Source organism: Mesocricetus auratus, unplaced genomic scaffold, assembly GCF_017639785.1.
Source record: "Mesocricetus auratus isolate SY011 unplaced genomic scaffold, BCM_Maur_2.0 Super-Scaffold_6730, whole genome shotgun sequence".
In the NCBI taxonomy this organism is placed as follows: domain Eukaryota; kingdom Metazoa; phylum Chordata; class Mammalia; order Rodentia; family Cricetidae; genus Mesocricetus; species Mesocricetus auratus.
The window spans coordinates 93,035,236-93,052,579 of NW_024429184.1; the positions used below are offsets into that span (position 1 = coordinate 93,035,236).

Below are 17,344 nucleotides of genomic sequence, written 5' to 3' on the forward strand. Positions count from 1 at the left end.
TTTCTTTTTTGAAGATCTTTGTTTATTATTTCTCACTCCTCTCTAGCTCCTATGTGGTCTTTTTACCAAACTGGCTATCTAGGCTGTAAAGTGCTCAGGAAAGAACTTCTGGGAGTGGAGATAAACTCAAAGCCAAAAAGGTGGGCCTAAAGAGTCCTAAGGAGGAATGCACTGCAGTCCCCACAGACTAAGCCTGACTGGAGAGTGAAGTGGTTAGTTTCCCTGTCGTTAGCAGAGGGCAAGCAAAACTGAGTGGTCCAGGCAGGTTGGCCATGAGGGCATGGAAGCGTTTGGGCAGTGAGGCTTACCCTGGAGCCCAGCAGGAGGGCGGCGGAAAACTGGGCGTGGCGCTGGCCAGTGCGGGACCGGGACACCGGCCGGCGCAGGGGGCGAGGCGTGCTCGGGTCTATTCCGGGAGCGCGCAGGGCGGGGCGGGGGCGTCCTGCGAGCATCCTGTCTGGGGGAGGGGACGAGCTAGCAGCCGGGGCAGCCCCAAGAGTGTAAGCGCCCGCCCGTGCGGCAGACGCTGCGCCCTGGGCTGGGGGCCCCCGGGATCCCCGCCGGCGCCATGGACCGAAGCCGGGGTAAGTGCCACCAGCGCGGTGGCCGGGAAGGGAGACCTGGGAGATCCAAGGTCGGGGAGGAGCTGAGAAAAGAGGGGAAGAGGTGGCGGTGGGGCTTGGCGGGCGCGGCACTAGGCACTTGGGCACAGGTGCCTCCTGCAGCAGGAGCAATCCCGTGTGTGTCAGCCCCTCTTGGCCTAGGTCTGAGTCCTCTCTTGGGTGGAAAATTGGCGCCTTTGAACACTCTATTTCCTAACTTCATGCAAGGCTCCCCAAGAATTCTTGAGGTCAGCGAGCTACCCCCTCCTTGCCATCAGGAGGGAGAGGGTGGAATATGGGGTACAGGTTACACTCCCAGGACAGCCACACTTATGTCTCCTACTGTGCGCCCTGGGAGAAACCCCAGGACACAGAAGTTTGAAGCCGCTTTGGGAGAAGGCGGGGCTGCGTGAGCTCGCTTCCGCGCGCGTCTGCCTGTGTTTGATGGACGTTTCAGAGTCCTGAGGACTACAGCGGTTGGGACTGACCCGGGCAAAGATAAAGGCTTCCTAGGGCCTTGGGGTCGGGACAAGGCACATCCTAATAAAGGCTAGGACACTGCAGCGAACGGTGCCTACTTGAGCATGGGGTAGTGTCAAAGGCTTGGGTCCCGCCGGCACCTCTAGAATCCAGAGATCACAGGTGTGAAGGCACTTGGCAAACTGAGTGTTGTGTCTTTACCAGAAGCAGTTTCCATTGTTGTTGCTGTTAATGGAAAATTCCTCTCCCTTCCAGCAACCATCCTAACAACCCATCCCCTGCTTGCTCTGCTGAGGCCGCAGGGACAAAAGGAAGTGTTTGGGTTGGGATAAGTGCCTGAGCAGGTGTGTAGGTTACCTTCCCCTTCCTGTGTAAGTTCAGAGGGTCTTAGAGGACCCTCCACCCCATCCTCCTCACCACCCCTCTCCCACACAAAATTTAACACCCATTCTTTCCTTCAGGGCCTTTGGGGAGCAAGCAGACGTTAGAGGAAGGGCTTGTATGTGGTTCTTCAAGACTGAGGCGTGAGTTGAAGGCAGATTTCACCCTGAACTGACTTCTGGGCAAGGGTACACCCACCCACCAGGGAAGAAAAGCAGACTAGGCACTTCCTATCCCTTCTACTCCCCCCCCAATGCTCCAACCTCACATTTAATGCAAGGATCATCCTCAGATGTCACATATCATCATCCTGTCTGGACCCCCGCACCGAAATCTGTATGGAGAACTAAGGTTTGAGTGTTCCGTAATCAATGTGGTCACTTCAGAATGCAGCCTCCAGACAGCTAGCTAGGAGATGGGACCTCTCAGGAATCTCTTGGTGCCCAGAGCATTCAAGGACTTTGACCCTTTCTACCGTTTTTTTTTCCTTCCCCCTCGAAGCTGTTGTCACAGGGTCCTGTTAGTGCTGTGGTGTTAGCTTCTGAGGCTTGCTCCCTTGGTCAGAAGTGAGCTTCCTGAAGCCAGGGAGCAGAGCTTGCTCGTGCTGGCACATGATGGGAACCGACCCGTGTGGCTTATCAAGTGGGATGAAGCTTTAACTAATCAGAATGTCTATTTTTAAAAGAAGCCTGCAGAAGTCTCACAACACAACTGTTCTGCGACCTACTAAAGGCCATGTCAACCCTTTGAGTATAGCGGTATGTGGCTGGGGTGCGCAAGACCAAGTCGTCTTCGTTTCCCACCTTGATAAACAGCTCCAAATACTGTGGTGAAAGCAAACATGACTGTACTGTGGATTAGAGTACAAGAAATCCGTCTGTGTCTTTAAGAGAAAGTATAAGACAGCAGAGATTATGTTAGCAGACTGGTGGTGGCTGGCTTTATCGACTTGACACATTCTAGAATTACCTGGGAAGAAAGTCTCACTGAGGGACTGTCTGGATTAGGTTGACCTATGGGCGTGCCTTGGGGGGCGGGGTTCTCCTGATTATATAAAAGGACTTGGGAAGACCCAACCTAACAATGGGCGCCACCATTCCCTAGATCTGTGGTGCGGACTGTTTAGAAAGGGAGAAGGGGAGCTGAGTGCATGCATTCGGTCCCTGGTGATGGTGGATGTGACTTGCTGCTCCGAATTCCTGCCACCTTGGCTTCTCTGCAGAAATGGGCTGTCACCTGGGATCAAGAGATGAAATAAACCCTCCTTCCCCTAAATTTCTTTTCTTGGGGTATTTTGCAATAACAACAGGAAACAAAAGTAAGACATAGCCTTCCTTATTGTGTCTCCATCCTCAGATAGATATGCATACCCCCAGCCCCCCAACCCCTAGTCCCCCAAACCATGTCAAGGAAAGTTTTTTAAAGGCAGGACTTTTAGCCTCCCCCACCACCTCAGGGTAGGGTGATCTTGAGCAGGTTAGGGTCACCTTGGGCAAGAACACTGTTTGGTATATGCAGCCATTACAATTAAAATCACTTGCAGTAGACTCCCTGTTTAGTCTTTCACATTGTTTCCTTTCTGAACAGCTCATGGATCAGAGGCTATCCCCTCTCAGGAAAACAGGCCGTGGCACAGTTACAAAAACCCGGTCTCTTTAATAACAGAAACCTCTTTTCTCACAGCTCTCAGGCTGGTAGCCCAGGATCAAGGTTAACTTCAGATGAGGTTTTTTCTTGGCTTTCATCTTCTTTCTGTATTTTCACACACCTCATCTCTGTGGTCTCCTCTTGTTACATGGACACCACCCCCATCAGACTCAATGCCCACTCTCATGACCTCATTTGACCTCAGCTAACTCTTAAAGGCCCTGGCTATCACCTGGGACTTAGGGCTTCAGTATATGAATAGGTAGAAGATAGGGGTGGACAGGTGACATGAGTCAGTCCAGAACAGCCGCTGGTAGTAATTTACAGTCATTTTTGTGTTATGTACAGAGCAAGTTTTAAACACAGCCTTCATTTAACATACTGCTAACTGCCTTCATGACGGCAAGGGAAAAGCCAAGCCCTAAAACAAGACAAGATTCCAAATCTTCTATCGAGGTTGCCCTCTGCATGTTCTCTGACACAATTATACCATCAAACCTCCACAGAGAGAAGAGGAACAAACCTGGGAAGCAGAATTTCTCTTCTCACAGCATACTGCCTTGGAATAAGCAGAGCAGGATTCATACAACCCAGTCATAGACATAGAAACCACTTAATAATAGACTCCCTTCCCATGGGATATCCTGGGGTATGCCTATCACACAAAGAGAACTGGCCACCAGTGAGGTAGCACACAGGTAGGCCTCATGTCTCCATCTTCCACAGGACAACCTAGTGAACTTTCTGTCCCCAGATGAAGCTAAGATGTGGAACGAAAGAATTCCTTTTCTCGGAGGCATAGATGTGAACTGTATGTATACAAAGCTTAGCGTATGAGAAGCACTCAGATGCTTGCTGTTAGTCAGATTGCCTCCAAGACCTCAAGTTCTGAACTCATCATTGCCCCGCCACGTCAGATGAGCCTGCCTGAGGCTTTTTCTGTTGCGAACACTGCGGCGTGAAGGGAAATGGGAGTGTTTATGAACAAGACAAAATTTGAAGGGGCAACATAGCATGAGAGCAGATTGCTTCTCAGACTAGCATCCCTATAAGAGAGGTAGTAGAAATATCTTCTAGAAGTTTCTCTTTCGCCCAAGGCTGATGTGGGTGGGCTGCACAAAGAAATGCTTGAATAAAAGATGTTCAAAGCTAGAAGCTAGTTGTGGTGAGAAATGATTGTCATCCCAGACTTGGGGAAACTGAGGCAGGAAGAAGACTACAAACAGACAAAAAGAAATAAAGACATGAAAAAGAGATAAAAGTAAGTGCTGCCTGGGCACACAGTGAGGAAACAGTCCTTGACCTATTTGTAGACTACTGTCACCGTCACCTAATGACCCAGAGGGTTCCGTAAACGCCTTCCTGACACTGGAGAGGACAGGGCCCCCAGGTGAGTGTACTCTGACCTAAAACATTCCTCTCTGATTCAGCTGCACACTACAGCACAGCCTTTTTTGGGGATTTATGAGCCAGTGTGTGAAGATAGGATCTGGGGAGAGGAGGGGGGACTGATGCAGTTCAGAGTCAGTTACTTAAAACTAGTGGGCTGGTGGGGAGGCTCAGTGGGTAGAGACGTTGCCACCAAGCCTGACTACCTGAGTTTGATCCTCAGAACACATGTGGTGGCAAGGGCCAACTGACTCACTAGCTGCTCTCTGACCTTGGCATGTATGCTGTGGTACATGCCCACCTCTCTGTGGTTCACATGCACACACATACGCGTGCACGCACGCACACACACACACACACACACACACACACACACACACACGCCAGGCCCTTGTTGTCTGTTCCCTGTTCCCTCCACCAGCTCACTTCCTCACACTGCTGGTTTTACTCCTTCTAGCCTTCCCCTGACTCACTCCTGTCACCCTCATCCCTGTGCAAACATGCCTTCCCTGGGGCGGTGTTTCCCGGCTTCCCGGCTGCCTCTGCCTGCTGCTGTGGGCCATGGGCAGGGTGCTGCGGGCCATGGGCAGGGTGCTGCCGGCCATGGGCAGGGTACTGCCGGCCATGGGCAGGGTACTGCCGGCCATGGGCAGGGGGGTCCCTTCCACAGTTGCAGGTACCTGCGGCGTGACGTGCACTGTTGGTAGGAGCTCTTTGAGCACAGGCCTTTCCTAGCTTGTTCGTAGCCTGCTTCCGCCGTGCTCGGCACTTAGTACTTGCCCAGGAAATGTCTGTCAGGACGGTGGAGAAATGAAAGTGAGCGGTTCCAGTCCCGAGCGGACCCTGGATATGGTCATTTTCAACACCACGATTTGCCATGTCAGTGATCTTGATTTGAGGGAGAGAAGTGTGGGCTTTATCATTACACATTGTTTCCTTTGCCTTCCTCCTTTGTATAGTCAGATTCCAGATCCTGTTGACTGTTATTGGGAAATGGATCTTGGGTGGCTGCTTCTCCTATATCCTGTTCCCCCTACAGGGTCTTCCTGTTTCTACTTTGGGCTTCTCCCGTATGCCTCAAAGACCACTCCCTATGTGTCTAAAGTAGTGCTTCCCTAGTCTACCTGGGCTCCAAACCAGCCCGGGTGGAGCCCAGAGAAAACGCTCCGGAAAAGCTGATCAGGGAAAGCCCTCAGGTAAACTTGTTCTCACCTGTGACTACTACAGTTCTCATATACTGCCATGACCTTTGTCCCTGCTCACCCAACCTTCCAGGATTTCCTGTTGTCTACCCTAGTTAAGTCAGGGGTAGTCAGATGCGGTTCCCACTTTTCAGCCAAGTGGAACTCTGGGGTCCAGACCTGTTACTCAATGTAGACTCCTTCAAGCTACCAGTTCTCTTACGTCCACTCATATATCCCCAAAAGCGGGCATGGTGGCGCACACCTTTAATCCCAGCAGAGGTGGGCGGATCTCTGAGTTTGAGCCAGCCTGATCTACATCTGGAGCTCTAGGTCAAGCAGAGCTACATCATGAGATCCTGTCTCAAAAACCCTAAAGTAAATACATAAATAGCCATGCAGTTTTTTTATTATATCCCATAATATATCTAATTCCTCCTAAACCTGGCCTACATTTTTTTTCAACTGTGAGAGGCATTTGACATCTTCCTGGTGGTGATCACTTCAGCTTGGCCTTGTAGATGCTGAACATTTATGGAAACCTTCCATCAAAGGATAGACCACCCTGCGCCAGTGGTCATCGTGCGAAGTGTCACTTAACAACAGTTTATGGACTTGATGTCCTGGAACTCTGTAGACCAGAATGGTCTAGGCCTCGGAGATCCTCTTACCTGTGCTTCCCAAGTGCTGGAATGAAAGGCATGCACCACCACCACTCAGCTCCTGTGCTGTTTCTTAAATCTCGATTGCCCATATGAGAGAAAGCATGTATTTGTCTTCATGAGTTTGGCTTTCTTCACTCAACATGATAATTTTTCAGTTCCATCCACTTTTTTTTTGGTTTTTTGTCGCTGAATAGAGCTCCATTGTGCATACATACCTCATTTCCCCCTGTTGATCCACTGATGGGCACCCGAATGATTGCTTTGCTTGGCTATTGTGAACGTGCCATAGTAAACATGGTGTGCAGGCATCTCTGTGTTATGCAGTCTTGCGGGTCTTTGGACATGTACCCAGGAATGGTCTAGGCAGATGATATAGTAGTTCTGACTTTTGGTTTTTGAAAAACCCCTACACTGGTTCCCATTGTGGCTGCATCAGTTTGCATTCCCCCCAGGAATGTATAAGGGTTCCTTCCTCCCCACCTCCTCCCAGCATTTATTGTTACTTGTGTCTGAGCTGCTGGCCCTGACTGAGGTGACGTGGAATCTGAGTGTAGTGGTTTTGCATTTCTCTGGTGGCTAAAAGTGTTGGGCATTTTTTTCATGCACTTATTGGCCATTTGTACTTCTTCTTTTGAGAGCTATGGTTCATTTGTTCATCTATTAGCTGAATTATTTGTTCTTTGCTGTTTAATTATAAGATTCTATACAGTTTATCCGGTACTAATCCCCCATCAGATGAGTAGCTGGCACAGCGGTCTCTGGGCTCTTTTGAATATTTGCTCTGTAGTATAAAAGCTTCTATGTCTCATGCTGTCCCATTGTCTTTAGCATTGCTCTCTTCACAGTTGGGACGGGGCAGGTCCTAAGAGAAGGGGCCCTGAACCATCCTGAGGGACACCCTCCATCAGTGAAAGGATACAGCTAGCCCTGAGAGTTGAGGTGGTAGGAGTTCCCCCTCCCAACCTTCCCACTGTACCTGGTGTTGAGAATTAAAGAGGCCATCAAGGAGGCTAAGCCAGGAGTGCCCCAGGCTGGGTTAGCCTTCCACGTAAAATTCCATTCAGGAATGCCAGTGATGCCTGTCATGGGGATAGAGGTGCAGCACCGGCCAGGCCCGATCCTTCTCCCTGGCACAGCTGTCAGGCCATGGTGGGGGCAGAATGTGGCACCACATTGCAGTCATTCCAACTCGGGGAATTCACCAGTAGCCTCCTGCCCACGAGGCAGGCCAGGGGGCTTTTTATAGCCCTCTAAGAACCTGGAGGAAAACTGATCCGTGAGAGAAGTGGAGCCCTTGTCCTGTCTGGGCTCCACCCTGTCACCCTGTCAATCGTGTGAGTTAAGGAAGCGGGTCCACTGTTGGCAGACAGAAGACAGGGACCCAGCCCCTGACTCTTTGAATCATCTTCTTGGGCTTCGGTTTCTTTTTGTTTGTTTGTTTGTTTCTTTGTTTGGGTCCTGTTTGTTTTTGTTTGTTTGTTTTTCAAGATAAGGGTTTCTCTGTGTAGCTTTGGAGCCTGCCCTGAAACTCACTCTGTAGAGCAGGCTGACCTCGAACTCACAGCAGTCCGCCTGCCTCTGCCTCCCGAGTGCTGGGATTACAGGCGTGCGCCACCTCCACCTGGCTGGGCTTCAGTTTCTTTATCTGACAGATTACTCTGCAGTGACTGTGGCAGAGTGCAGTGGTCAGCTGACCTCGACCCGTGGGCCAAATAACAGATTTGTTAGTGCTGCTGGGGAAGAACCGTGCCTGTTCCTTATGTGCTGGTGATGAGCTCCTCAATACAAGACCACAGCTGGGTAGCTGGAACAGACCATGTGCACCCTGCAGAGCCTAAAACACATGAACCATTTAGGCCAGCCATTCTCTATAGGTCACAACCCCTTTCGGGGGTCTAACAACCCTTTCATGGAGGTCACATATCAGATGTCCTGCATATCAGAGATTTATATTGGAGTTCATAATAGTAGCAAAATTACAGCTATGGAGTAGCAATGAAAATTGCTTTACGGTCGGGGGGTCACCTCATCATGAGAAAGGAACGTATTAAAGGGTCCCAGCATTAAGGAAGATTGAGAGCCACTGATCTAGGCCTTCCAAAGGTTTGCCCACTCTTGGTAAGGGTGTCGAGAGAGTGCAAACCCTCCTGGGAATACTGTGGTGGGGTGTGTTCAATACTGAAAACCGAAACACTGGTCATAAACAGTGCAAGGGATGGGGACGGCCATTTCCCTAATCTGTTTCTCAGATGACTCTTTGCCTCAGAATTACTTTGCGAACAAAACTTTAAGCAGTCGAGTTACACTGGCTGAAGCAGGAGTACTGAGCACAGCAGCTCCCCTCCCCCCTCCATCTTACTCCCAACACAGCCCCCCACCCCCTGGAAGCCAAACAAACCCCATGGATTTTGCCAAAAGAACACATGGAAACCATGTGTCCTCCCTCAGTTTTACAGTGGCGACCAGAGGTTCAAGGGCAGTAACCTCCCTAAGGTCATGTGACAGAGCCCCCAGGTGGCATTGCAGAGAACAGCTAATGTCCCAAGCAGAGCACAGACCCATCTCCAGGGGACAGGCCTGTCCCTTAGCTGTGCTGACCCAGAGCCCCTAAGGATCAGATCTGAGGCTCTGCTGGACAGTTTATGGAAACCCGACTGTGCATTACATCACCATGGCAGAATCAGGATTGAGAACCTGTTTTCTGAGAGACCCAGAACCAAAAGAAAAAAAATTAAAATCGTTATTTTTTTTATTTCATTGGTACAAAGACTATTTTTTAAACCTCAAAGTGTATGTTACAATTGACATGTTAATTTATTCATTTTTCCCTTTCCTAAAAACTGTTATTCAGTAGATAAAAAACATCTTCAAATCAGTGGCATCTTAGGATGGAGAATTATGGTAATTTATACAAAAGCTTTCTTTTGAAGATGGAATCAGATTCATTCATTTGTAGAATAAATATTTACCCTTCCTGCCCATTCTTGTTGGAGGGTGTGCTGAGGGCAGATCCTGCTGATATGAAACCGAGGAAGATTTTTTTAGCTCTACTTGAACCAAGAAAACCGATCTCCTGGGACCATGCCAGGAAATCAGAGAGACTAATGGCTTTTCCTCACCTCTAGCTAGCAGCCAGGTGTGGCTCTGAAAGACTACAGAGAGCAAGCTCAAAAGTGAGACTGTGCCCCGTGACCTGAAATCATATCTGGTCGGTGTCCATCAAAGAGAATATGTAAAGGACCAGAGGGCTCAAGGGATACTTTGTAGCCAAGACCCTCAGAAACACTGCAGGTGGTGTTCCAGGTTGGGAGGGGGGGGTAGAGCAGAGAGAAAGGTCCAGAAGGTGCTGAGGAGCAAACAAAACCAAATGCCTGCAGCCCAGAGCATCAGAGAGAAGTCAGAAGAACTTTGAGTGCCCCCACAAAGGAGGCTCCCCACTCTCCGGTCTCCAACAGGGCGTGTCCCTATTCTTGGAGTCTGTGCTGCTCGTCATGTACCTAATTATAGAGAGAGATAAGGCCAGAGTCAAGAGCTTTAGCTGCCTGCTGGTGTCTGGTTACCTCTTTTGGATCCCCTGTGTACCTGCTTCTGTTTAGTTCTCTGTCTCTTCCACTGAAGCCATCAGAAGGCTCTCTCAGCAGGCATGGGGAGGTGCTCTGTGCTCAGGAAGCATTCTGGTTCCGTTCTTCAAAGTGAAGCTTGGAATGCAAGTTTGTATCTGATTGTCTTTCTTAATAAGCAAGAGAGGAACCCTCCTTCTCGCCAGCACTTTCAAGGCTCTTGCTCATATACACCCTTTATTGACACTGGCTCGTGCTCATGTACACACCCTTTATTGGCATTGGAGGAAGACAGCAGAATTGGGGATGCTCTGGGAACTGGGAGAGGGGCCATTCTTGTTATTGTCCAGCAAAGAGTCTGGCTACATTCTGCCTGTATTCTGAGAATTGGAGTCAGGCTAAATTCCAAAGTAATGGTTAATTTATTTGCTGAAGGAAATTTCAAGACAGAAGCATTTGGGCTGCATCATCGTTACTCTTCACTGTTCTTCTTGGGTCATATGTGGGACAATCTTATTGTGTCTACAAGACCTTGTTTCCATGGTTTTTCTATCCCCATCGGCTCTTACAATCTTTACACTCCTCTGCCACCTTTCTACAGAGTTTCCTGAGCCCTGAGGAGAGGGATCTGATGGAGACAGCTTATTTGAGTGCTCAGAGGTCTCTCACTCTCTGACATTGTCCACTTGTGGGTCTCTGTGTTTGTGTCCACCTACTGCAGGAGTAATCTTCTAGAAACGGGGTGTCTCACCGGCCCAGGGCTTGCCAAGTAGTCTAGGCTGGTGGTCAGTGAAGCCCAGGAACCACCTGTCACTGCTTCCCCAGAGCTACGGTTACAGGCTTTTGTCTGACCTCCTTTTTAATATCTGAGACACCTCCCAGTGTTGTTTGCTTACTGATCTGTGCTCCAACCGTCACCACCTAGAAGCTGTGTGACCTCAGGCAAGATAGTTAACATTTGCAGGTCCTTTTCCTCACCTGCAAAATGAAAATGATCAGATAGTGCTATTCGAATCCAGACTGCACACAAACCAGATCACCCCTCATTACTACTTAAAGTTCACACACACACACTCATACACATACACACACACACACACACACACACACACACACTTCCCTAATGGTCCCTGATCATCCTCTGACTTAACCAACATTTAATTGGACCTTATCCCTGGAAACTATGGTGGAAAGAGAGATCTGACACCTGAAATTTGTCCTTTGAACTCAACTTATATGTCAGTCCATACACACACCTATCATACACACATACACACACACTTGCACACATTCACACACACTCATGCATGTACATGCACACACTCACACACACTCATGCATGCACATGCACACACTCACACACCCATCGTACATACACACACACCCTTCAATACACATGCACTATTGGGTGCCCCAGGGTGGCGACCTTCCTTGATCTAGAAACTCTTCTGCCTTAGCCTTCCTGCTTCTGGGGCCACCACACCATCCTGGGTAGTTGTGTTAAAGGCATGTGTTACCTTCCTGGGCAGGTAAAGCCATCTTCTCTTGATTGCAGAACAGTTGCCCCGTATCCTTCTCCACTAAGCTGTGAGTGAGCCCATGAAGCCAGCAGCAGTGACTCATTTAGTCACATTGGCATGACATCTAGCACAGCAGGGGAGCACAGCAGGGGCACCTGAAGAGGGGCCAGTGGATTATTTTAAAACATTCTATCCAAGGATGTAAGGGCTCCTGGGAAGGTGGGAAGCCTTGAACAGAGCGCTCCTTGGGTAGAGGGGCAGTGCCAAGACCACAACATTAGGCTCACTGTATAGAAGAAAAATCCAGCTGTCTGAACTAAAACGAGAAGCGGATGCCCAGGATGCTCAGTGGAAAAGCTAGGGTCAGCACAGTGATTTGTGGATACACTGTGGACTGTGATGAGAAGCGTCCAGAATCAAATGGGTTTTCCCTCCTTTCCCCAGCCATCAGGGCAGCTAACATCCCTCAGCGAGCATCTGTTTTCCCACCTGTAGGACAGAGATCACACAGAAGGGAACATAGGAACAGTGGCCACTCTGGGGCAGGCACCCATCAAGAGGCTGGAAATCCTTGCTACTCTTGGCGATGGTGCTGAGTAAGAGATCACCACTGGTGAGACAGATGGTCCAGGTGGGGCGATGCTCAGGGTGAGAGCAAAGGAGCCTTTGGGCTGTCTACTAGGTTGGAAATCTGTTTCCCTGCTACCCTTCTCCTTGCTTGCAGAAACCTGATGTGTCTTGGGTTACTGTGAGGTGGACACTGAGCCAGGCCCTGAGAACTCCCCCTAGGAGGCCTCAGGGGAGGGTACCAAAGAAAAAAACAAAAAACAGGCGTGGAAGTGGATGTCTGAGTACCCAGTGATCACAGGCACTTAGAACCTCACCTGACCATGAGACTTGGAGTTCTGCCCCTTCCACTCTTCCTGAAATGGGAGTTTTATGGGGCTTTACAGGCTCTACACTTCACAGCAGGGTGACTTTATTTTAGGCATCTTCTCCCATCTGAAGTGTTTGCCCAGTCCTAATTAGCCACTCTGGCCATTCGCTCTTTTCCACATCTACAAGAGTTCCTTCTGACTTTATCAACTGACCCAACTGACCCACATTGCATCATACCCCAGCCTCTTCCAGCCCTCCAGGGCGCAGAACGCTCTTTCCTTTGGGACACGGGGAATTTCCCTTTGGGATCTCGTGAGTCGGGCTTCTGCTGTCCTCGTTTCTCTCCACATGTTGTCTTCCGTACTCCCACTAGAATGGCTTGTTAAGCTCTGTTTGCAGCATCGTAGAGCTTCTCCAGCTCCCAGCTCTTCTATACCCCTCCGGCAAACCAAAAGTCACCAAACCATGTAGTTAGGTTTATCACATGATGACCCTACTCCCAGCACCAGTTTTATGAATTGCTTTTCTTGTTGTTTGGCTTACAATTTGGGGTGGGCTTAGGTCATCATAAGGGTTAGCTTGGTTAGCATGAGGATACTAAGCAGTGCCGTACTGGATACTCAGAGCAGTTTTATTATTTCCATTCTCCACATGTGGAAACAGACATGTAGAGGTTAAATTTGCCTGAGACCACACAGCTTCTAGGAGGTGACCACTGGAGCAGAGGTCATGAGCAGACAGCAATAGGAGAGGGTCTCAGATACTCAAGGAAGGTTAGGAAAAGCTAGACAGAGAAAGCATGCTTGTGAGGTTGATGGTGATATTGATCTGCAGGTAGGAAGCAGAGTGACAGGGAGGGCTGTGAAACCTCAAGGCCTTCTCCCTGGTGATATACTTCCTCCGTAAAGCCTTCACACCCTAAGGTTATACAGCTTGTGTTCAAATACCTGAGCCACAGTTCAGAACAGAGATGTACATATATCTCGAGTTTGCACACCACAGCTTCCCACTGAAGCAGCCTGTGTTTACACACTGCAGCTCCGCACTGGTGCAGCCTGGTTTTACACACTGCAGCTCTACACTGGTGGATCCTGAGTTTGCACTGAAGCTCCCCACTGGTGCAGCCTGACTTTACACACTGCAGCTCCACACCGGTGCAGCCTGGGTTTACACACTGCAGCTCCCACTGGTAGATCCTGAGTTTACACACTGCAGCTCTGCACTGGTGGATCCTGAGTTTGCACTGAAGCTCCCCACTGGTGCAGCCTGGGTTTGCACGCTGCAGCTCTGCACTGGTAGATCCTGAGTTTACACACTGCAGCTCCGCACTGGTGCAGCCTGGGTTTACACACTGCAGCTCCCCACTGGTAGATCCTGAGTTTACACACTGCAGCTCCCCACTGGTGCAGCCTGGGTTTACACACTGCAGCTCCCCACTGGTAGATCCTGAGTTTACACGCTGCAGCTCTGCACTGGTAGATCCTGAGTTTACACACTGCAGCTCCCCACTGGTGCAGCCTGGGTTTACACACTGCAGCTCCCCACTGGTAGATCCTGAGTTTACACACTGCAGCTCCCCACTGGTGCAGCCTGGGTTTACACACTGCAGCTCCCCACTGGTGCAGCCTGGGTTTACACACTGCAGCTCCCCACTGGTGCAGCCTGACATGTGCTCATAGCTACTTCACATTGGTGCAGCCTAAGGCAGCTGTTGGTCGTTATCTGGCTGCTTTCTCACACGGAGGTTTCAGGGTGCTGACCCTCTTCCTCATCCTGAGTTCCCGTCTGGGCTACTGCTTAGCCTCACCTCCAGAATCTTGATGGAGACTTTCACATGGCTTAAACCATTATTGGCCATCACATATTTATGGTTCATGGAAACTGATGAGCCTACAAAGCTTCGGTTCACAAAGTGCTTGCATGCTATAGTGATGTGGTAAGACTTGACTCTCGGCCAGGCGGTGGTGGTGCACGCCTTTAATCCCAGGAGGCAGAGGCAGGTAGATCTCTGTGAGTTTGAGACCAGCCTGGTCTACAAGAGCGAGTTCTAGGACAGGCTCTAAAGCCACAGAGAAACTCTGTCTCAAAACACCCCCCTCAAATAAAATACTTGAGTCTCACACAGTAGACAGATAGTTATGATCACCCACTCTGCTGTTGAGAAAACTAATGTTCAAACACATGAAGCAACTTGGCCAAAGCCATGTAGTCAGAAAGGAGGCGGTCAAGATTTGAGCTCCTGGGTTCTGGCTCCAGTGCCTGTGTTTTCTCCACTGTACCAAAACATAGCACACTGTGGGTGGCCTGAAAGATTTCACCCTGGCCCCTGTGACCTCCAGCAAATTCTGTAACCTTACCAGACCTCAGCAAAACTGAGTTCCTCCCGTACATTGATGCTGCCAAAAGGGAAGAAGCACAGGTGAGGCACAGAGATGCAGAATAGCATGCAGCTATCAAAGGGGAAGAACGCAAGGACAGGCAGCAACATGAACTCATCACTCTGCAACTTAGTAGTAAAGACAAAGTAACAAGTAGTTGTCTATCACATTAAACCTTCCCGGTAAAGTTAAGAGCTAAAGCGTTAAAATGTGAGTTTGCAGGAGGCATCTAGTTGCACTAAAACAAAGGAAGCAGATGCCTGAGGAAGACAGCCCTAACAATGATGTCAGAGGGGCAAAGACTAGGGCTGTCGAGATCCTGGCCTAGCGTGGAGTGATGGTAGATGCTTAGGACAGATAAAAAATAACCAGTTACAGGCTGGAGAGATGACTCAGAGGATAAGAGCACTAGTTGCTCTTCCAGAGGACCTGGGTTCAATTCCCAGCACCCGCATGGCAGCTAACAACTGTCTGTAACTCCTTCACACAGACATACACGCAGACAAAACACCAATGCATGTAAAATAAAAAATATATAAAAAAAAGAAAATAAGCAGTTAGAAAAATAATAATGATAACCATTGCATAAATAACAACTAAACAAGGATGGGCTGTATATGGTCCAGTGATGAGAGTAACTTCTGAAGCCAGAATTAAAATTATACCAGTTTTCATCTTCTTGAGGTTCCTGTCTCTTCTCATAGACCCTCCCCACAAGAAGTGCTTGGTAACAAAGCTGGCCAGAAAGGATCACAGTGTAGACACCAGAAGCTTCATCTAAGTTGGGTCTGAATGTGAATCACAGTCTGTGTCCTGTGTCTAGATAAGCGACTGTGGCCTCTCTGAGTCTCACTTGATCCACTCATAGGACAGCAGATTCTTCCTTCCTTACATGGTCAGGAGGAGACGCTAGGTGACACATTCAGTGCTTAATGCAACATCTGGAACATCACTGAAGAGCTGCAGTTTTATGGGTGCCCCTGGCACTGATGCTGTTCCCCCTTACCTTTGGTGAGGGAGATAGTGCAGGTTGTCCAAACGGAAGCAGGCTCCCACCGTGAGTGGGAGAAGGAGCGGGTGTCACAGTTTCCCACTTCCTCCCAGAACCATTTCCGTTGTGAGCTAAACAGGGAGGAATCCACAGACAAAGGAACAATTCTGGGAGAGCCCCATCCCACAGCCAGAAGCTACTTCCTCAGAAGTGGGAAGCTGTAGACGAGCCCCCACCTCCTCCCATGTACAAATGACCTGGTGCCAGGAAGCTGGGGCTTCCCTGGGACCCAGAGCTGAGCACTGCTTCTCCAAGCAAGAGCCTCTCAATGGGGGCAGAGTTGCTGCTGGGAACAGCAGTAAAGACGCTGGACTTCCCTGAGCCTGTCCCCAAGCCTGGCTCCTAAATTGGTGCATTAGATACGCCCACATGACTGTTTCCCCATGGACCTATGACCTTCTTGGCTTCTTATCTCCCTATCTTGCTGAAATTACAGCAGGTTAGAGAAATGTGCTAGCCTACCATCCTGGTAATACCCTTGCTTTACAAGTGCAATTTGTTCCCCCATCACCCCGCACCCACACATCTGTGAGTTCCACATTCTCATACCTAGGAGGAAAATGATGCTCAAAGAGGTTGCTACCCAAAATCACCCTGCTTAGATGAGGGAAGTTAAAACTCAGAGCAAGTCCTCTGAGACCAAGTCCCCAACCTAAACACACAACATCCTCCTGTCCTTGAGCCTCCTTCCTACAAAGCCCTTCTCTCCAGTCAGGAAACCATTGCTCTAATTAATATACACAAGCCTTCCAAGGTTACTTCCATGGGATAAGACTGAACTCCTGGAAGATGCTGAGTACCAGGCCCTGGCTAGGCAGGCAGGGTGTCTATTGCTCCGTATCCATTCCATTTATACAGTCTTCCTATATAACAGGAAATATTTACTTTGATGGGGAAAAAAATCTGTTAGTCTAACCAATGTTGTCACTTCCCGATTTTGCCCACTGTTTGTCTGTTCCTTGGTCTTCGAAGGAAGCACTTAAAAAACCACAGGAAGAAGCTGGGGTCTCCTGTGGCCCCAGCCAGGTAGATGTGCAGCAAATTGAAAGAGACCTTCAGCAGGGAAGGAGAGAGTCCTGAACCTGCAGATGGAAAGGGTGATTCTGCTAGCCTTCCCTGTGGTGCTGGTGGCCTCTGCAGAGCTACCCTCCAGTTGGGCACCCATGAGAGCGGCACCCTGGAGGAAAAGACATCACAATCAGCCCCTCCTGTTCTGCTGTCCTCAGACCTGTAAAGTCGTCATCTATGAAACAGAGCTAGCCCACCTTGTACAGATTAATGCATGTGAACTATGTGTAAGTCTCTTAAAGCAGGTAAACCGCCCGTGCTGGCCAAATGCCCCAATGTGCTGGGTGCTGTTCTCTGTGTGTCCTCCCATGTCAAGCCATTCCTACTGAGGGGCCATACTTGCCGGTTAACAGAGAAATTCGCAAAGCAGAGGGTTATTTGTCTCAGACAAGCATGGCTAAAAAAGCGGGGAACAGGGCATGGACGTAGGGGGTTATATTAGTTACTTGTCTTGTTGTCATGACAAAAGCAATTTATGTGAGAAAGGGTTTATTTTGGCTCCTGTCATGAGGATGTGGTAACAGGAGTGTGAGGCAGTTGGTC

At 49.4% G+C, this 17,344-nt stretch overlaps 1 protein-coding gene across 1 annotated transcript in view; it reads left to right on the forward strand.

Moving 5' to 3' along the window:
* The first annotated feature begins 453 nt into the window (after positions 1–453).
* Positions 454–17,344, forward strand: part of Afap1l1 (actin filament associated protein 1 like 1) — a 57,036-nt gene continuing 40,145 nt past the window's right edge. The window contains 1 exon segment of the mRNA XM_040741736.1: positions 454–584. Within this exon segment, the coding sequence (XP_040597670.1) occupies positions 569–584 (16 nt within the window). The 5' untranslated portion in view covers positions 454–568.